At 41.8% G+C, this 22636-nt stretch overlaps 1 protein-coding gene across 1 annotated transcript in view; it reads right to left on the bottom strand.

Annotated features, from left to right (window-relative positions):
• LOC147428200 (Putative membrane lipoprotein) overlaps positions 1-19309 on the bottom strand; it is a 29191-nt gene extending 9882 nt beyond the window's left edge. The window contains exon 1 of the mRNA XM_086497440.1: positions 18855-19309. Coding sequence (XP_086353566.1) covers positions 18855-19095 — 241 coding nt within the window. The 5' untranslated portion in view covers positions 19096-19309. The remainder of the gene's footprint in view (positions 1-18854) is intronic.
• Between the last annotated feature and the right edge of the window lie 3327 nt (positions 19310-22636).

Genomic DNA, 22636 nt, shown 5'->3' with positions numbered 1-22636 from the left:
ATCAAAAATGAAATCCATTGCAATACTTTCCCAGAAGCGGGTGGGTATGGGCAAAGGTGGTAACAATCCCTGTGCTTTATGCCTGTCAAACTTGACCTTCTAGCATACCAAGCACCTACGCACAAACTCGTCCACATCCTTCTTGAGTGTCGGCCAAAAGAAGTATCTCTCTACCCCTTTCAAGGTGGTAGCAATGCCGCAGTGACCCGTAAAAGGTGGACAGTGGCATTCGGTCATAACCTTTTCCCTCAATGGCTCAACATGGTTTTCCTCATTAAGTAGCCATCCCCAATGGAATATCCCACTACTGTCTTCCCATCTCGTATCCGTGTAAAAATGTCTGCAAAATCTGTATATGTGGCATACTGATCGACCCTATCCTTGAAACTCCTATAATGTATCGCAGAAATAGCCAGAACCTACGGCTTCCGAGACAAAGCATCTGCCACCAAATTCTTATGTCCTTGCACATGGACAATCTGGAAGTGAAATTGTGACAAGATGTTTGTCCACCGCATCTGCTTTTCCGATAGCTGCTTCTGTGACAAGAAGTGGCGTAAACTCTGATGGTCTGTAAAGACAGTAAAATCCGCTCCGAGTAGGTAGTGCCGCCACTGAGTAAGAGCATGGATAACCACCAAAAGCTCTTTCTCATAAATCTGTGCTATTAATTCCGGCCTTGAGAACAATCGGCTCTCGTAAGCAATGACATGGCCTTCTTGCATTAAGACCGCACCCAGTCTACGACCACAAGCATCACAATATACTTCAAATGACTTCAGCAAGTCCGGCAAAGTTAAAACTGGTCCGATAGTCAATTTCTCTTTCAAAGTCTGACAAGCAATCACCTTTGTGGGTCCCCACGAGAAAGGCACTCCTTTTCAGTGTCAAGATATGCAAAGGGGAAGCAACCTCTCCAAACTTTCTAATGAACCGCCTGTAGTACGAACACAAGCCCAAGAAGCTTCTAACTTCATGGACATTCTTCAAATCGAGCCAATCACGAATAGTCTCTATCTTGGCCGAGTCCATCTGTACTTCTGCTACTGACACAATGTGTCCCAAAGAGTGTCTCTGGTAGGAAAAATTCACTTTTCTTCCCATTAATCACCAACTTGTGATCTCGTAATGCCTGAAAGACCTGAAGCAGATGTTCTCTATGTTCTGCCTCACCCTTGGAGAAAACAATGATATAGTCAAAGAAAGTGCCAACAAATAGTCTGTACACTCGAAAAATCATGTCCATCGTCCGGTTAAATGTCGCAGGAGCATTGGTTAAGCCAAAAGGCATCACCAAAAACTCAAAGAACCGAAAAGTCGTCCGAAAGGCTGTCTTGTAGACATCTCCCGACACGATTCGGATCTGATGATATCCACTTTTCAAGTCGATCCTGCTAAAGCACGAGGATCCCTGAAGTCGGTCAAGTATATCATCGATTCTAGGAATCAGAAATCTATTCTTGATGCTGATTTTGTTGACAGCTCTATAAGCCTTCGAAGCAACCAGAGAAAGTGTTAAATTTAACTAACTATGCACCTTTGAACTTTCGGACTTTCTTGCTTTTATCTTCCAGAAAGTCGGACTGGTTGGCTTTGTAAAAATTCTTCTTCTTTGAATAGAATCTGCGGTCGTCGGCGTCCGAACTATCAAAAGACGAGACCTCTGTAGAACTATCTCAAACTGGGCAAGATTTAGACTTCTTTGCCTTTTTCTTGCCCTTTTGCTTTTTACTTCGCTTTTTGTCTTCTCTGTCTTCTTCGCTCAAATCGGAAGAGCTAGAAGAACTCAAAGAAGAAGAAGAAGAAGAAGAACTAGGTAATCCTTCAAACCGCACATGCTTCTTCTGCTTTTTGGCCGAGGCAAAAGTAGACTGACAACCCAAATAACCCGGGAAGTCAGTTCCTTTCTTCTGCTTTTTGTCGTGCGTTTCTGCTTTGTTCTGCGCGTCAAAAAGCTGAGAAATCCGTGCATCAACCACCTCTTCTAATTCTTGCTTAGTAAACATCCTTGGGGTAGGAGGTTTCTTGAGTACCGGTTTGGGGGGTGGTTTAGTGGTCTGCTGCCACTGTGCATACACCTGGTCAAAGGAGGTCTAAGTCATAAATTTTGCAAATTTCGGGTCCTTCGCAAAATTTAACATCATCTTTCCTGCGTCGTCGATCAGTCGTCGACGCTCCATCTCTTCAAGCTCCGCCGGAGTAGGTCGAGGCGGGCCATACTCCTCGCGTGAATCTTCTTCGTGCTCTCCTTCCGCATCTCCGGATGCAGAGGGAGTCGATTGATCTCTGTCTGAAGGCATAAGTTTCGCGTAAAAAGGATCAGATTTCCCCGTAGAAGAGAAATCGGCCGCGCTCTGATACCACTGTAACAGACTTGGACACTCCAAGTCGAGAATCTACCGCGACACCACAAGAAGACACTTCAAAACAGTTCACAGTTCACAATTGATTCGACATTGGCCCGACGGAGTTCCGTGCCTAGAGATATTGGCCCCAAAGACTGGCGCCCCTTTCGGTATTTCTTTTTGTATTAATCTGTAACTCGTAGTACAAGCGAGTAGCCGGGACTCACTCTCAAACTCTGCGTCCAGATGCTCTGAGAAGTGAGAGCCCAAACTACTAATTTAAAGATTTACAAGGGATGCCAAAAGCAGAGCCCCAAAAGCTGAAAATTAAAAGCTGTCCAATAAAGCACTTTCAATTTTCTCTCACAAGCTCTCTTGAGCTAAAATAAAGCAAGGGCTTGAATTTGAAAATCTCTCTCTCTCTCTATCTTGCCAATTGCGTAGCCAGAAAATAAAGCAAAACTGCCGCAAGCTGCCCTGGCCAAAAGCTTTGCTTTCCATACGTTATCAGCCACGTGTCACTCCATACAGCTTCCGTGAATCACAGGTACTGCCGTACAGCATGCCACGTCAGCCTTGGCGCTGAATTTCTGCCATTTCCGGGAGCTGGCCAGAGAAAGGGTGTGTGAGTGCATAACTGCTGCTCCTTTGCAGGCTGCCACATCACTAATTTGTGACAGAGTCTTTGCCCAAGGCAGAGCAATGGTGCATTGGGGGTGACTTCAACATGTTGGAGGACCCCTCTGACAGGATTGGAGGTAGCCACACTACATTGCATGGAGTTGAGTTGGCAGCTTCGGAGAGGTTATGTATGACTGCGGGTTTCAGATGTGTGGCAGCATTCTAGCTTTGAGGCCCCCAAACAAGCTGGCCTTCTCTCGTTTGGACCGCAGAGTGGGAGGAGTGAATCTATCTCGGATAGATCGCTTCTACACTAGTGACCACTTCTGTGACTTGGGTGGGACAGTTTGCATCCTTTAATCAAGTTATGATAAAAACAAACTGTCAGCAGCAGCAGGATAACCTACAAGCAGCAACACGTTAGCTTACAAACAGATATACACACGTAATATCTCTTTTGTTTGATCCAATCAAGAAGTGATTTTACTCTTTTATGATGGTACAAAATGATGTTTTGAATTTGATTATCATGTTGATTTGGTTGCACGAGTATGTTCTTTTGGCTATTTTGTAGACGGCGTAGAAACCAATGTGTGAAACATGATCTGTGCAAGGTGTCATGATATTGGGATTGTGATCGTGTTGCGATTTCGATTATGATCGTTGTTGCCATCAAGAGATTAAGATTGAAAGTGTGATTGTGATTGAGATTGAGAGTGAGAGTGTGATTGAGATTGCGATTGTGATTAAAAGTGAGAGTGTGATTGAGATTGAGATAGCTCGGGGATGGTCGGGAGGTTATGAAACGAGCTATATTCTTCTTGTAATGATTACCTTGTATCCATATAGACTCTTTATTTCATATATTTACTCTGCATACTCTGTATATTCTTTATTCATTATCTATGTATTTCGCTCTCCCATGCCGCGTCACAAGTGGTATCAGAGCGCTTTCGATTCTGTGACATCGATGAAAGAATGTGAGAAATGATTGACAAAAGAAGAAGATAAAAGTGGACGTAAATGATCAAATGAGAAGAAGTGAAAAAGAACCGATGACGATGATGAGGACTCCGATGCGGAAGAAGTGACGATCAAATAATTCTTCAAGAAGGCTAAGCTCAATGAAGCTGATGGCATAAGAAAGACATGCAAAGATTTAGAAGCGTGGATTAAAGAACTCGAAGATTCGGAATATGCTTTCAATATAGAGTACAAGACCACCAGAGTTACCGATAAGACAATACCTACCAAGATGACTCAATTGGAGACTATTTGCGATGCGTACGATAAAAGTAAGTCATCTACCCCTTCTCTGTGATGTTTTATGTCTTTGATACGTCCTTTGAAAGCTTCTGTGATCGAATTTATGCGTAAAAGTTGAGATTTAAAATTGAATTTCTTAATTGATTTGGATAGTATTCATTGCTTCTTATCGTCTAAATTGATTGAGAAATTAAACCGAGAAGTTAAAAAACTTGTGGACTTAACCAGTGGTATTAATAGTTTCACGAAAGAATTAGTAGAAAATTTGTTTTTTTCTTTGAAGAGTCGGAAGCATAAAGATGATTTCTATATCATAAACATTGATATGCATGATGTTATCATTGGTATCAATTAGATGATTGAAAATCATGCTTTGATTGATTGTTAAGAAAGAAAAGTTATGTTTAATCATTTGATGATGATAGTCACACTCTTCGTGGACAGAAAGAGATTCTAAATCTAGTTTTGGCAATGGAATTGATAGAGTGACTTATATAAGAGTGTGAGACATTTATAACTTTTACAAATGAGTTAAAAGATGGAGCTGAAATAAGGAAGGAAAGAAATAATTCCAGAGTATGTGAAAAAGCTTCTTGATGAATTCAAGGATGATTTTCCTGATGACCTGCCCAGTATGCCTCCTCCTAGATCATTAGACCATGGGATAGAACTTTATCCAGGATCTGAACTATACTCTAGAGCCCCTTATAGATTCAACATAGATGAACTTAAAGAACTAAAACTCCAACTTGATGACTTGCTAAAGAAAGGGTTAATCAGGCCTAGTGTATCTCCTTGGGGTAGCCCTGACATTCTTTTCCATAGGAAGAAGAATGGGACTTATAGACTGTGCATTGACTACTGGGGGCTCAATAAACGAACCTTTAAAAATAAATATCTCCTTCTGCATATCGATGAGCTGATGAGTCAACTTAGCGGTGCACAAGTATTTTCAAAGTTTGACCTTCGATCTGGATACGACCACATCGGAATTAAAGAAGGAGATAGTTTTAAAACTGTATTTGAAACATTGAAAGCAAGGGTGGTGGTTTTTTACCATACTTAGCTTGGTTCTTGGCCGAGAAGCTGTTGACAGGTTTTTGGATTATACTCTACCCTCTCACTTGGATAGTAGATGGACTTGTTAAGAAAATATGGTTTCTTATAACTAATTTTTTGACTTTTTACTTTTGATTTTGTTTCGGGATTGGTCGAGTCTTTTTCAGATTTCTTAGAGATTTGTAAAGCTCTCTGACCTGTCATTTAGTTTGATATACTAGGATGGTTGTGCTCAGAGGAAATATCGGTATTTAATGATATGTATCAAGGATAACTGGGGTTTTTTAGCAAAAGTTGGCTCCTTTTTACCATACATTTGCTTGTATAGCAATATATAGTGTGGTTGATTGGATACTATGCAAACTATGTGTATACCTAGCATACTTCCTTAAAAAGAGATCTATTGGAATATTATGATGTTGGTTACAAAGAATATGAAACTTGCTCTCTCCAGCTAGGGAATAGATATTTAAAATGGGTTTATGGCATAATGGGTACTCTCTAGCTTGAGAGTTGATCTTTGGACTATGCTTTTGTTGGTCTCTGGCTTTTTAGCTGTACTTTTACTAATCTCTAGCTATTACTGTTCTGGTTTTTTTAGTTCTTTTTTTTTGGCTTAATGCTTCTCTTGGGCTTAGACTTGCTCGGCTGGTCTAGTTGTGATTCAGAGTATAGCACTTTGGCCTACACTATGAAAACATACTTTATAATTCTTCAGCATTTTCAGTTTCCATACCGAGAATAAAAATCTGCTACTTCTTTTTAATATCTGGTAATAGATGATGGAATTGGTATTGATATTATTCTTTTTTTAGCAGGGAATAAAACAGGAATATGTTACTGGCTTTGTGAAAAAATATGTCGGCCATGACATATGAAAAGATACAGCTGTAAATGATGAAGTCATTTGAGATTATTAAATCTCTCTGCTTATCTCACTTTCAAAAAAAATCCTTATAAACTGTCTAAAAGCGATCATTTGTAAAAAACTTTTTTGGATATGGTTTAACTTGGCTCACTATATTTTATTCTTACACAGTTTGACAGAAAAACCACATACTGTAACAATGCCAAGTGAGTAAGACTACTCACCTATTTATAGGTATGTCCCAGGAGAGTCCTAAACAAGGTTAAATGACAGCGCAGAAGATTCCAGCCAGGCCTGAGACCCCCCATGATCTGCACTCGGCATGCCTTTGAGAGTGGATGACACCAACGCCAAGATTAAGCCAAAGCAAGTGAAAGGTGCGCAAACAGCGGATTAGGAGTGAAGGAACAAGGCAAGCCATGTACGCAGTGCAAAGCACTGGCGTCAAATACGAGAAGATTATCATATCACGTCCCAAAAAGAAACATAAACCAAGTAAGGTTTACATATAAATATATATAACCAAATTTTTCCATCATATTACACCCAAAAAAACGCCATAAACCAAGTAAGGCTTAAATATAACCAAATTTTTTTAAATATATATATATACTTTTTAAACCATAGAAAACAAGAAAAAAAGGGAGGGGTTTGAAGTAATCCAAGAGGTGTGGTTACTTTAAGTAGGGTAGTCAAGCAAAAAGTTAACACCCTATACTCCAACTATTTTGAAAGAGTTTGCTAAGTTACAAACAAGCTCTCAATATTCGAGGCTAAAGAGTACGTATGGATCCAGTGGAGGTTCCACAAAGTAAAATGATTACTCTTGCAGAGTTATGAAGTAAACTTATCAAATTATACGTATGTTTATAAAGTCAACAGAGCTAAAACATCTATCATAATATCTTTGAGAGGCTATATAAAAAGACACCAAAATCAAGCTTAGGTAAAGGGTTTTAGCATGGTACCAGGCTAGTTTTTAGCAATGTAGTTTATCTTGGAGAGCCACTCAAATATTCTGGTAAAGAGTCTTATCAAAAGTGAGAAAAGAAAATAGCAGTGTATATTCTAAACTGCAGTCATAGGTAGAGGTACTTAATGTAGTTAAATGAACAGGAGCAGCATTAGTGTATAACAGAGCTGATTTTGAGACGGTGGTAAACATAGTTATAGTTTCATCCACTAGCTTTTTTTATCAGTGTCATTCTCCCTCATCAATGGATATTTGTCAAAATATGGTGTTAGCTATCGCCATACCTCATCTGCAAACAGCCAAGTGAGTCTATCAAGAAAGCATTTGTAAACAGATATGCGTGCCATCTATTTCCTCAACTAGGAACTTCAGTAGCGCAAACAAGATAAGCTTACTAGAGTGACACTCTGGGGTCGACATCATTTCAAAAAAAATATAAGTCTGGCGATGGTCAAGGAAGCCATGGGGTTAGGCCCGCAGTATTATTGCGTGGAGCAGTCGATGAAGCGTGAATTTTCAGAGCGGCTTTTTTTATTAGCGCAGTTTATACCTCATCATAAAATCTATATAAGTCTCCATTTTGGTTTATACTTACAAGGATATTTTGACTTCTCCCCCAGGACCCGAGAGTTCAGTGTAATACTAGCTAATCGTATCTTACCGCTAACAGAACGTCCCCATATGTGCTTTTATGTGATAGTTGTCTTTGTGATCACATAATGGATGGGTTAATCGAGATGTAAAGGTTTACAGATGCCTTCTGAACATTCTGTGCAATTTGTATCTTCTTTTTGAAAGATAATTTATGCATTACAGTGAGTCAATGTGTGTGTATGTACGTGTGTGTGCCCATCCATTCCCAGGCACCATAAAATATGGGCCTACTACCTCAAAAAGAGAGAAAAAAAAAATTGTAATTCTATTTTTAAGAAGGAAAAAGGGTTTCCTTCAAGAAGTGAGAAATTAATTTATCAAGGGTATCTCATTCTGGTTTAATGAGATTATTCTGCAGGTCAAACTTAAGGCCGGGCCAATTACGAAGTTTTTAGGAATTGCAGATACATGCAACTAGGTCTTTTCTAAGAAATCCATTATAGATAAACTTGGTAATAAGAGTGTTAATTTCTTTATAAGCTGAAAAACTGACTGAAGAGGCATACATTATTAGAAATAGCATTCCTAAACAGGTGTGTAAAGAATTTTTAAAGGGTCCCTTGCTTTTTCTTTTTGTAAATTCAGAAGATATGAGCTTGAGATTATCTCTTTTCCAGAAGAAACGAGTATGAAAACTACACAAGAATGGGGGGTGTTAAGAGTAATCTCGATATTCAAGAAGTTTCAAGTGAGTCCTAGAGACGACCCATTTATCAAGCCTCATTATTCTATCAGAGAAAGTAGGTTCAATATTAAGACAGAGAGGATATATATTTCTTAGCGTTTCTTCGAACATGGGATTGTTAAGGCTACACAGGTCATCCATAAACCTAAACGTATGAAAAAAGTGTGAGTAACGGAGCCCTGGCAGGGTCACTTATCATTTTTAAGAGCTATTGGTATTCGAAGTGACAAAGATAAAGATTACACATAACAAGAAAGCAAGAAAATCCCATTGGAATCCTTAAAATTTGTTTGTAGCAAGTAATCCCTATTTGGAGACGACAATTATTAAGGAGCCAAAAGATATATCTATATGGATCATCTTCTCTAAAGACAACAGATGTAGACATTTCAGATTTTTTTAACCCGACTTGTATTCTTTTTTGTTGAGATAGATGTTGTAAGGTGTAGCGGAAGTGAATGTTGAACTTTGCTCAAGATGAGTGCTCCGAACTGTGCTCAAGGGTTCCTTTTACTTACGGAAGGGAGAACCTTCCATTCCTTTAGTGAGAGAGTGCAATGGACACAAACAAAGTGGATGAACACTGTCAATGAAGGTGCTGAGACTGAGAGATAGAGAGAGAAGAATACGACACCAGAATGTTGTCAAACCCTTCTCCGAAGGCCCCACTCTCTATGGCGAGAGCGGTCTACTTATGATTGCACAAATCTCTACAATGCTTGGACTTGCCGACAATGTTGATGACGATGAGGACGACGACGCGACGGGCTGAAATCTGCAAATCTTTATCTGCTGAATTCTGACTCTATGCCGGTGACGATGTCAATGGCGACGCGCTGAAAACGCAGATGCTGAAATCTGCCTTTTCGGGCTAAAACTGTAAACTTCACGGGATCTGACCGTGCGGTGAGGATCTGCTGCGGGAAGGTGAGATTTGCGAGGTTCGGAGGTTCTACTGCGGGTACTGACTGCTGAAAACTGAAAACGCTGAGTCTAGGGCTGATTCCGTCGCGAAGATCTGCAAAAACGGTGAGGTTGATCTGCAAACCAAAAACGCTAGGGCTGAAAATGGGTCCTGTTGCAAACACGTTGTGAATCTGCCGGTGCAAACCACTAACGCTAGTGCTGATTTGTCATTTGCTGTCGCTAGGCTGATGCAAATGCAAAAATGCTCGCTGATATGGGTTCTTGATGGAAAACGCTAGCCTTGCTGCAGATGTTGCAAAACGCTAGGCCTTGCTGGGTCCTGCTGAGAAGTTTCCTGTTGAGCAAGTGCTCCTGCTGCCTCTTCTGCCTAGAAGTGCTAGCGCTAGGTTTCTTTATATACTTGCTTGATAAAATTGCCCTACCTAGTTCCCGGCAAAAGTCACTTAAAATAATAAGTGAAAAATGTCAAAAATAGGAAAAATAGGTCTATGCAGTATAAAAATGCTCCTGATGGCTTCTGACTGTAATCTGATGATCATGTTGTGTGCAACCAGAGGATATGCATCTATTCTAAGTGTCTGGACATGCACGGTCTGCGAACAGACTCACAAAAGTGCCAGATCACTTCCTAAGCTAACTGAATTGAACCCATGTCATGAAGTAGCTTGTCCACATACACATAGGGTTAGATGTGCACGTGACAAATATATATCCAAGTGTCGCTCTGTGGGAGAATGCTATCTCTATAAGATTAGATAAGGTATTAAAAACACCAATAGAACCTGTTAGAGGAATATTCTCATAACATTGTGTTATGTTTGTCGTAAAGATAGTAAATGTTTTCTGGGAGGTTAATAGAAACCTCTGCTACATTCTTTACTATCCAAAGAGGGCAGTAGTCTAAATTCCCAAATCGTCTTAGATCATTACGCTTGATGACGCAAATTGCTTCAATTTTTAAAGTTTAAGCAAAAGGTGATGTCATTTGTAATACAGGAAAACAGGCTATTAGATGCATCAGAGATCCATCTAAATTTATGTTTATGATTTTTATAAGTTGGGAAGAGTACTGGTATTTTCAAAGAGTTAGGACAATAACCAAGTTCTGATAATTCATCATTTAGAAGTGTAGAAGTTCTAAGAGGAGAGGTATCAAGTTTAAAAAAATCAACACCATTGAGTCTGAAAAAGGCACAATCAAAAGCGAGTTTTTTACAAACAAAGGAAGCCGTGTTAAACGCTTTATCTAGGCCTACAATGAACCAAATATCCTTAATATCAGAGATGGAAGTCTTAAACCTGGGAGTCAGCTAGGTAGTCTCAATACTTAGCCACTCATGCGGCATAAGACTCATCTTTTTTCAGAAAATTTCTTTAAGTGTAGAGGTAAGTAGAGAGTGAACATCAAACTCCAGTTGGAGTTTTAAGGCCAAGTCGGCCAGGCATTCGAGTAGAACCATGAAGGCAAGCTGAGGATTCAGTGGAAAAAGAGGAATACGATTCAAGTCTTTACTTAAGAGGCTCCTCACAAGTGTATCAGATATGATTTCTAAGTTTAGAAGTACAAACATGTAGGCCTAAGTTAGTAAAAGACTTAGAAAACTTAGGATATAGGTGACAAACACAGACAGGAACATCTTCATTGTGGAGGAAATCATTAGAATAAATAAAATTTTTGATAGACAGCAAGTATTTCCATCCAAACATCACATCTTTTAGCAACAGATTTGGTCCCAAAACATGTCTAAAGCATTTATTAAAAATAAATTGGGGAGTTAAAAATTTCCAAAATCTTGCTAGTAAACAAGCAGTGTGTAAATATTCTATTACATGCTTCTTTCTTCGGAGGTAGGTAAAGTCTGCCACCCACAGGCGTTCCTTAGTACCTGCACATCACATATCCAAAAGATTTCGGATTGGTAGGTTTCTGCGACAGCCTCTTGTATAACTTCTAGCCCTCCCTCTACCAAATACAGAATCACTAGAGGAGGGAGTCAAGAAAGAGGTGTAAGAAGCCGACGGGGAGACAAGTGTATTGGGACATCCAAGAATCCCCATTCGTGGACTGTGGACACATCACGTCCAGACAATGAACTTCATCCTGTCCATAATCCGGCCAACAACAATGAATTGGTGCACTCATCCATAGTGTTTTTGTGATGGGTTTTAGGGTTAGGGTTTTTGCGTCGAGGTCATAGACGCATCTAATCCATATGTTCGTTTGGCTAGTCACGGATTCACTGTCCCTAGGAAGGTGGTCCATGCCAATCTCTTGGTCAAAGCTAGAATCCTCCATGTCATGAACAATTCTCTCTATGTGGTATTTGCATCCGTCTACGTGGCACTAGGGACATCTGAGTGACCCACGGCTAACTTGACTATGTTTTGCAGATTCAGACCCAGGGGCCTAAACCCTAGAGAAAAGATAAGGTACCTATTTATGGCCACCCGCCGAGGAGCCCAAGTTAATAAAGAAAAAGACACAAAAACCTTTCAACATATAAGTTCTACCAAGGGGCTTAATAAAAAAGGCTCCCTAGAGGTTATTTCAATAAAATCACACACAAAAGTCTCATGACGTGGCACTACAATACGGCCGGCCCGCAATTTGCGTTGACATGATGACATGGTTGACCGTACGGACAATCCCATAAAACGGGCTGCTGACGTGGTAGAACTATATGGATTTCCGCTTTTGGCGCCCACAAACTTTTTTGCAGTTCTACTTGAGGCTTTTAGAGAGCATTTGCTTTTAAATTGAAATGCTTTTAGGCCGGTAGCTTTTGGGGTAGCTTTTGGGGCTTTGCTTTAGCAACCCTTGTATTCTTTATAAGTGGCCCTAGGGCCAGTCTTTCAAGCATATGGACGCAGAGCTGGAAGATTGGTTTTGACGGGAGTTGAATCCTTTGCAAATCAATAAAGAAAGAAATACCGAAAGGGGCGCCAATCTGTGGGGCCAATATGTCTAGGGGTGGAACTCTGCCACTCCACGTGTTCCCGTGTGGTTTCTCTATTTCTCTGTAATATCAGTTGTTTTGAAGTACTAAATGTGTTGCCAATTGTGTTGATTGTCGCTCCGTCTGTCTTTCCGTCCAATCACTCGTAGGAAGTGATTACAGTTTTAGATGCGTCTGATTGGCTCCCTGCCAGATGCATGTGCCTTGAACTCCGACCCAGGGGTACAAACATCGATAACTTGAACTCCAATATAAGGGTCCAAATTATTAATAGGGAGCACTGTTTGCCCCTCTCTGCCACTCACAAGCCTCTCCCTGGCTGAAGCTAGTGGCGACAACTGCCACCTAACTAGAATCTGGTGTCGTGACCACTGTGGTCGCCACGTGTGCCAAGCCAACGACCCAGGAAATCAAGAGCTCCGATTTGGAATGAGAAAACCAATTGTCCCTCGCATTGTCCCTTGGAATGTCCCTCGAAATGGAAATTTTTTAGCTAACTTGAGATGTTTTGCAAGTGCGTTGTAATCGCAGACGATTACTTTCTTTCAAGAAGGGGGGATGTCACAAACTGTTGACATGTCAAGCCACTGAAGAACAGAGCCAACCTGCAGATCCCAGCCAAGGGGCCCAAGGGGCCTAATCCCCAAGAAGAAGCAGCAGAAGCAGCAAAATATGTTTTACCAATTTATAAAGTCTTGCCAAGTGGCCTTTTTTTAAAGAAGAGTTCCCACCAAGTTTTGACCAATGGAATAGATCTCGGCCAAGGGGCCTAAAAACCCTAAAAGTCAAAGAAAACCTGTTTAAAGCGCTCGAAAGTGGTCGAAAAGAAGTCAAACAAGTTTATAACCTCAAAATATGATGACGTGGCACTTGTACAGGCATCCCTGATTTGCGGCGGATTTTTAGAGAAATCCAAAAATTTTAGGAAAGTATTTTTCTGGGGTCAGCTTTCCATATTTTATGTTTTTAGGCTTTGGGTCTTTAAATATGAGCCTTGACGGCCCTCTCTGGCACTCTTCGGCGCACAGATTGCAGAGAAGGTGTTCCCCGGCAATTGTACTTTGCGAATCAACAGCAATAACAAAATACAGAAAGGGGCGCCAGTCTTTAGGGCCAACGCGTCTTGGCTTGAAACTCCGCCGCGCTGTGTTGTTTCTTTTCCGGTTGTTTTGAAGTGCTTAAAGTTGTTCAATCCGTTCTTTTCTGTTGGCACGTGGTGCCCGTCCCCGTTACACAGCATCTAAGAAGGCTGCTTGGTTGTGATTGTGAGTAGGAATGTGAGCGAGATTGGTGATTGCGAATCTCTGTGAAATTGAAATTTAGAGTGAGAGTGAGGCGCGATTGAGAGTGAGAGAGCTCAAGGCTAGTCGAGAGGTTATGATTCGAGCTAAGCTCCTTCTATAATCATCATATACCAATACAGATCCTCTATTCTCTTCCATCTATTTTGCGTACTCTGTCAATTTCTATTTTGTCAATCTATTTCGCTCACCCATGTTATGTTACATTTATTCCATTGGTTGGAACTTGGTGGTGCCACACCACTGACTTGTCACACCGACATTATTGTCCATCCCATATTCCATGTTAGCCGCTTGAAGAAGCTATCACAAACTGCTGACGTGTCAAGTCACTGAAGAACGGAGCCAGCCTTCAGATCCCGGTCGAGGGGGCCTAAACCCTAAGTGAAGAAGCAGAAGCAACATAAAAAGTTTTACGAACTTGCAAAGTCTTGCCGAGAGGCCTATTTTTAAAGAGAAGTTCCCACCAACCTATGGTGTCAGGTGACACATCTAACCCTATGTGTACGTGGACAAGCTACTTCATGAGAAGGGTTCAGTCCAGTTCAGTTAGTCTAGAATAAGAAGTGATCTGGCACTTTTGTGAGTCTGTTCGCAGACCGTGCATGTCCAGGCACTTAGAATAGATGCATATCCTCTGGTTGCACACAGCATGATCGTCAAATTTCAGTCAGAACCCATCATGAGCATTTTTACAATGCATAGACCTATTTTCCCTTTTTTTTTGACATTTTTCACTTATTATTTTTAATTGACTTTTGTTGGGAACTGGGTAGGGCAAATTCACTAAGCAAGTATATCAAGAAACCTAGCGCTGGCACTTTTGGCAGAAGAGGCAGCAGGAACTCGGTTCAACAGGCACCTTCTCAGAAGGACTCCCAGCAGGCATAGCGTTTTGCACCATCTGCAACAGGCTAGCGTTTTTGCACCAAGATCAGCCAGTGTTTTTGCACTTGCAGATTCCCGGCGACCGTAGAACAGCAGATCAGCATAGCGTTTTGCATTTGCAGGACAACCGGCGACAGCAGACTCCAAGTCAGCCCTAGCGTTTTTCGTTTGCAGATCAGCCCTAGCTTTTTGCAATTCCATCGCAACAAGGACTCAAGCTCAAGAAGTACCAGCCTTTTCAGTTTTCAGCAGTCAGATCCCGCAGTAGACCCCCGAACCTCGCAGATCTCACCTTCCCGCAACAGATCCTCGCCGCTCGGTCAGATCCTGCGAAGTTTGTAGTTTCAGCCAGGAAAACGCAGATTTCAACATCTGCGTTTTCAGCATGTCATCATCGTATCGTCGTCATCGACATAGAGTCGGAATTCAGCAGATAAAGATTTGCAGATTTCAGCTCTTAGCGTTTTCAGCTTTCAGCCCGTCTCGTCGTCTTCGACATCGTCGGCAAGTCCAAGCATTGTACGGATTTGTGCAATCATGAGTAGACCGCTCTCGCCATAGGGAGTGGGGCCTTCAGAAAAGGGTTTGACAACATTCTAGTGTCGTATTCTTCGCAGATCCTCGTTGCACGGTCAGATCCCGCGAAGTTTGCAGTTTCAGCCCGGAAAACGCAGATTTCAGCATCTGCGTTTTCAGCGTGTCATCATTGCATCGTCGTCGTTGCATCGTCATCATCGACACAAAGTCAGAATTCAGCAGATAAAGATTTACTCAGCCCTTAGCGTTTTCAGATTTCAGCCCGTCTCATCGTCGGCAAGTCCAAGCATTGTAGAGATTTGTGCAATCATAAGTAGACCGTCTCTCCCTAGAAAGTGGGGCCTTCGGAGGAGGGTTTGACAACATTTTGGTGTCGTATTCTTCTTTCTCTCTCTCTCTCAATCTCAGCACCTTCATTCACATAGTTCATCCACTTTGTTTGTGTCCATTGTACTCTCTCACTAAAGGAACGGAAGACTCTCCTTCCGTAAGTAAAAGGAACCTTGAGCACAATTCGGAGCACTCATCTTTAAGCAAAGTTCAACATTCACTTTTGTTGCACCTTACATATGGAACCCCGTCCGATGGGGCCCAAGTGACCCAAAGACATTAAAGTAAAGCAAGCCCACACACACACTCAATTGCGTGGCATCCCCCGATTCTGCATTGAAAGAGTTGTACGGATTTTTGGATTTTACGCTGACATGCTGACGTGGCAAACCCGTACGGATTCCGCGCTTTACGCTGACTACTGACGTGGCAGAGCTGTACAAAATTTTGCTTTTGCGTTAGCAACTTTTGGGCATCTGCTTTTGGACTTGATGCTTTTGAGTTTATAGCTTTTCATGTAAAGTGCTTTTAATAGGCCAAGGGCTCATTGTCTAGCATGCTTCAGTACAAAAGTGTAGTGGGTGGAGTACCGGCAATGTACTGTGTTCAAGCAATATAAAGAAATATTGAAAGGGACACCAAGGTTTGGGGTCAGTGCTCTCCGAGGTGGAACTCCGCCACTCCCCGTCTCGTGTCTCGTGCATCTCTTTCAATTCAATTGTTAATGAGGTGCTAAAAGCTTGTTCAGTCTGTTCTTTTCCGCTGGCACATAGTGCCCGTCCCGTGACTAAAGCAGTTGGATAGGATGAACAACTCGTTCCTCTGAAGGAAATCCCGAGTTTGGAGGATACCACACAGTAAACTCGACCCCGAGTTGTTTCCTGATCAAAGGGTCAAGCGGTCTCAAAAGGCTTCTTACCCCAAGTATTTGATCAAGCGGAAGCATAGGCTTGAGTCGACTCCTACTTGGGAGTCGACTCAAGGGACTAACAAGGGTGATGAGGAGAGAGTAAATGTTACAGAGAGAAAGAGAAGACAGGCCTTGCTATGGCACCTCTATACAAGAATGAACACGTCCAATGACCCACCAATGGGTCAAATCAAGGAGCCATAGGAATGTTACATGGCTGCCTGGCTCCATGAACAACAAATAGGAGAACATGAAGTCACAGCTAAAAATAGGATGCCTCGGACTTGTCCAAGACCTCTCCAAAAGAGACGAGGCTTAGAAGACCAGGCAAAGCCACAAAGAAGCCCTCGCTCCAATAGATCTCGACACAAACCTAAGAGATGAGCCACCAAAACTCTTTAACATCCATATATCTAAGAAGAGTGATGGCAAGAGAGGGTTGCTTTTTTTTCTTTTGGGGGCGGGGGGAAGGAGATTGCAACTAGGGAGGATGCCACATTGGCTTCCCCATGGCTTAGGAGGGCGTGCAGCACAGTAAGGAGAGGTTAATGCGAGAGAGAGAGAGAGAGAGAGAGAGAGAGAGAGAGAGAGAGAGAGAGAGAGAGGAGCTTTGACACACTAGGAAAAAAAAAGGAACACTATGTATCTATTATATTAAAATCCTTACAATAATAGAGGAAATTGGCCATGCAAACTGCATGCAAACTGAAGCTACAATGCATGTTATAGGGGAGTGTTCCCAATGCCCATATGTAATTGTGAGTTTTAGGTTCTCACAACCAAGGGTTTTGCTATACCCATAACCTGGTGCTACTGTTAAGCTACCAATATATGGAGTTTTTGGTTGACTTCCAAACCTTGGGTTTAAGGTGTACCCAATCACCTCACGAGAAGTGGCACACCATATGTTTTTTGGGAGGTCTTACCACTTTGTATGTGGCACTGTCTATAACCCGTACAAATTTGTGAGACATGGCTGTAACTGACAATTGATAGGCTTAAACAAGGCTTTTGACATTTGATATTGACAACATACCAAATTAAAAATAAACCTATAACATTTAACTGGGAAAATTTCTTTCTGTACTCTGCGTTGTTGATGTACCGAGTGCTCGAAGCAAAGCTTCTTTGAAAACAGTCTGTAGTTGCATCTTGTAGACATAGCAGTGACATATGTTCCAACAAGTCTTACAATACTCCATAATTTTTTCCACATTGAGTAGCCCTTGATTTTCATCTATCAAGGATACAAGCCGCGAGATGTGTAGAGGTGTGTGAATATCGGATATCCCCTTCTCAATGTCTAAGGCTCAAAAATAAGGTTGTCAAAGAGTTTTGTGAAACAAATTTCAATATGAATAATTGATAAATGCAAACAGCGAGGAGACCATGGGCAATTGCCCTTCTGTGATCTTCACCTCCTAGCCAGTGTTTCAATATGTTGGTCTATGATGGGCTCTCTGCTGCTTCATTGTCAAGCAGGACAAAGCTTTCTTCTTCTTGCAGCGTTTTAGAACCTAGCACCACAACAACCCTAAGACAGCGTTTTCTAAACCCAGTGTGCAGGTGCAACGTGTTGAGAGGTTCGTGCCGAAAATGCCAACAAATCCTACAACTAGGAGCGTTTCAGAACGTTGGCATTACCCTTGTCAAATTGCCTTCAACTAAAAGCGTTTCAATAAGGGCAAGGAGCTCACCATCTAGAGCGTTTTGAGATGCTCCTTGTGATGGCACCACGCCTTGCCTTGGCAAAAATTGCCCTCCTATGAACAATGGCGTTTCAGAATGCCCAGAACCCCTCTCTACGTTGGCCAAGCTGCACCACCTACTGGCGCCTTGCTAGCGACAGCATTTTGAGATGCCGTCGTTGTAGGATGACGACCAAGACAAGCTGCAGGTGCCGCCTATCAAAACGCCACGCCCTTGCCCGCCTGGGCTCTAATACCACGTGAAGGGATTGCAACTAGGGAGGATGCCACCTTGGTTTTGCCATGGCTTAGGAGGGCATTCAGTAGAGTAAGGAGAGGTTAAAGAGAGAGAGAGAGAGAGAACTTCGACACACTAGAAAAAAAAAAAGGAACGCTATGTATCTATTATATTAAAAACCTTACAACATATAGAGGAAATTGGCCATGTAAACTGAAGCTACAATGCAAGCTATAGGGGAGTGTTCCCACATGTAATTGGGCTAGGGCTTGAGAACCCAAAGAGGGGGGGGGGGGGGGGGGGGGGGGGGGGGGGCCAAATAAGGGAACAGTAAGACACCCTTATATGCATGGAGCAGCTCAGACACTATATCAATTAAAATATGCAATACCATCAATTGTCTTACACAAAATAGGTCACTCCCTACTTGATGTCTTTCACGTATGGACCTACAATGAATACAAACCACGGCATTCACCCTTCCCAAAAATGCACACTTCTAAGGTAGACATGCAGCCAGTCTTAGAGCTCTTAATCATTAGCAGTAGCAAATGCTGCACATCCCATTGAAGACTAAAATTTTAATGATAGCAAATAAGGGACTGACCATTGTAAGGAAGAATTGTCAGGCCATTAGCCGGAAGGCCGATGCCGAAGCCAATGAAGGTGAGGCCAACACTGAAGCCAAGGCCACAGCCACCTCCCACGAAGCCAACTGTCTCGGGTCCAAAGCCAGGGCCCCATCCAACTCCACATCCCACGCCAATACCCATCCCCCAAAAAGCTCCATATGTGGGGTGAACTGGATTCCACCTCTGGTACCTCCGAAATAGCCCAATTATTGTCATCTTTGCTGCTGCTGCTCTCTCTCTCTCTCTCTCTCTCTCTCTCTCTCTCTCTCTCTCTCTCTCTCTCTCTCTCTCTCTCTGTGCACACACACACTCAGCTTCCGCTAACTACCGCCCGCTCGTATACACAGCGCACTCTCTAACTTCCAACTCGCATGCCGCACCGTCAGGTGCATCTCCCTTCTGCTCGAAGAATACCAAAATACCGAGCCTCAAGGTTAAAACTTCACCATAGCTATTTATCTTCTAGTCAGTTGTTTCATTATCTTTACTCCTTTATTGGCATTTCCCTTTCTGCTGAAAGGGAGTGTATGTCCACGCAGTCCTTCAAATTTTTTAAGGTATGGTTTATTTTTCTCCCTCTGCTATCTCCACACTCTCTCACTCTCTCTCACCGGAGTGAAAGACACTTCCAATGTCTATCTTAAAGTAATGAGAAGATCACATACAAAAGATTAGATAGTAAGGACAACTAGTCTAGGACAGACCAAATAGGTTGCATTCACACCAACGCTCGTGTTGTGTGTGTGTGTGTGTGGCAGTAACGAGATAGCAGAGGACTCCTTGTGGCAAAAGTGGTCTAGACAAAAGTTTCAGCAAGCAAGCCCCACTGACCAAGCTCAAACGAGGGATTGAACGTAATACGCCATCAAAAAAAGACAAATGTTCAACCAATCAGATACATAAGCTACTTGTTTACGAGAGTAATTTTCATTATAAATTGTAATCTTGTTCTTGATGTGAACAAACATCCCCGCCCATCTGAAAACAGAAGGAGAGGCACACTTCGATGTGTAAAAAGCTTTGAACACTAAACTAGAGGTGAATTGGAGTTGGGGTTGGATCTCTATCTCTCTCTCTCTCTCTCTCTCTCTCATATTCATGACGGGATTTCTTTTACGTTTTATGCTTATTTCGGCTTGGGTCAAAACACATGCTAAGATGAGTTGATTATATACAAACAAAGCATATTCTCTAAAAAAAAATCATAAGTGTATATATATATATATATATATATATATATATATAGAGAGAGAGAGAGAGAGAGAGAGAGAGAGGCAAAAAGAGAACAGTCCGCCCCGCCCCCCCCCCCCCCCCCCCCCCCCCCCCCCCCCCTCCCCCCCCTCTCTCTCTCCCCCTCTCTCCCTCCCACTTTAAATTCTAAGTTAGCTTGTTATTATTATTATAGCCACTAAATCATTTGACCTCCCAAAACCCACAACTTAGTACTTGGTTTCCATTTTATGCTTGAAGCCATTTATAATGTCACTTTTGAATAATTCTTGAAAACATCGTCTTATCTTCAAAATGTAAGCACTTGCTCTTTAGTATTACCATAAAGAATTTCTTAGAAGGGTGGATTGAACATGTTAATTAACTAAATGACGACTCATGAGTTGGCATTTTAAAACAAAAATTTTGAAAAGAACGTTTTGCACCCCATATGAAGGGACTGTTTACAAACTAAAATAATGAAGGGACCGTTACAAACTAAAACAAGGTCAGGTTCAGACAAGGTAGCAGTAGAGATTCTAGAAGGGGCATTAGGTAATGTTGCGCATTGAGTGGGCACAGTGCTCGAGAAAAATCGTTTTCACAAACATAAATTCCCTTTAAGGTAGATTCAAAGAAGACACTGTTCAAAATAATCGACATTCTTTGCAATTTTACTCTATTTTCTTAAATTTTCTAAGCGAATTTTCTCCTTTTACCCCTCCCTTCAAACAGTTGTTTTAAATTTTTGAGAGGCACAAAGTTAAGCTGAGGCACACTTTTCCTAGACAGTGAGTGGGAATAAGGGCTTCTACAAAGTTTTTTAAAGATGAATTCGATTGGACATTCAAGTGGTTTTAGCATCAAAGAGAAGTCATGAGGTTCATACGCCAACCCACACAATTGGGTATGTGTGACTTATGTAGCTTTGAGGCTATGGAGCAAAAGGGTTGGCCACGTGTGAGCCACCATCAAGTTTTGTTGGTTTTGGGGGGGGGGGGGGCCATTGTAAGGGGTTTTCGACTTGCCACTAGGGGTCCTTATTAGTGTACGTTTTTTTAATCATCTTAGATGGCAAAATTTGTTTTAGAAAGATCACAATCTATGGGATCCCTCGAAGTGTCCACCCCTTTCTTCTTTTTCTTTATCTTCTCTCTCTCGCTCTCTCTCTCTCTCTCTCTCTTGCAAAAAGGAGGACTTGGACCCTTTTGTGTTACTGTAGCAAACTACTAGAAGTTGCAAGCATCACATTAAAAATCCAAATTGGCAACAAAAAATGCCTAGGATAGAACACTAAAAATAAACCATAGCGGAGAAACCATCAATAATATATTAAGTTGAGGAAGCACAAAGGCATGCTAAGTTAAAGGGAGGATGAGACTTATGGAAAATATGTTTTAATGAGTGCTTAAAATCACATGGAATTTTTGTTGTGTTTTAATATAAAAATATATTATTTATTAGGTCTCGCTAATCTCCAAAAAATAAAAAACCTTTCAAAACATCTTAAGTGTGTAAGTGAATTGTGAGTTTAAGAAATGAAAAGACACATGAAGGTGACAAGTCAAAAGACTTTCAGTGTCTATATAAAGAAACGATCTATTTCACTTTGGTACAATATTTATGTTTTTCTTCTCTTTTAATTTTACTTTAGCGTTTTTTTTCTCTTTAAAGTCCCATTGCACTATGTAGACATTTTGTGTCTATATAAAGAGACGATAGACTTCACATTGGTAGAATATTTGTGTTTTTGGCAAACAAAGACCATAGGGGGTTGGTAGAGAAAGCGTGCAAATTTACAGTCTTTGATTTCTGACAGCGAGGATGAGTGCCTTGTGTATGCGAAGCCTTTAAGGCTAGGGATTTTCAAATTGCATGCCGCTTTGCTGATGTTTTGCGCGTGTTGTGCTGCTTGATGGGACTCATGGGAGGTACTCTACACGTAGCTACAGGGTTTCCAACTCACATTGTTTTCTCTGGTTTTCTATCACATGGTGTATATCTTTTCCGCGTGATGCTATCCTCCTCTGCGGCATCTGTCACGATGTCCTTCATTGATGGGATGTATGCTACACACAGCTACAGGGTTTTTGTCTCACATGGTTTTCTCTGGTACTATCTGGTTTGATCTCACATGGAGTATTCTACGGTTTTCGCCTTGCTACGCATTGAATGCCTCATGGGAGTCCGGTCAAGGTTGTCTTCTTGGCGTTGCTGTGCATTGAATATGTGATGGGAAGCCGTTGAAAAGCAAAAATGGGTAGGCTTGGGGCTTCTTGTTTCTTGTGCTAGTTTGCAAGGGAGTTTGTGCGCCCTTAATGTGATGGGTTTTGTTTGTGCACTGGTTACACTTTGCACGTTGTGAACCAAGGCATGGAGGGCATGGTGGAAGCTCCTACATGATGGCATAGAGGACACGACGAGACCTAATGTGTTGTGGATGTTGACATAGCTGAGGTAAGTCATCCCACTACATTTGGCTCATTATTCCGTGTGCTGAGTGCCATACAATGCGGCCATGCTCAAATCGTGAGGCCTTTTGATGGCC

The sequence above is a fragment of the Adiantum capillus-veneris genome, chromosome 23, assembly GCF_014529385.1.
Source record: "Adiantum capillus-veneris isolate H3 chromosome 23, ASM1452938v2, whole genome shotgun sequence".
Classification (NCBI taxonomy): domain Eukaryota; kingdom Viridiplantae; phylum Streptophyta; class Polypodiopsida; order Polypodiales; family Pteridaceae; genus Adiantum; species Adiantum capillus-veneris.
The sequence above is the reverse complement of the archived record's forward strand: the minus strand, read 5'-3'. Positions and strand labels throughout refer to the sequence as shown.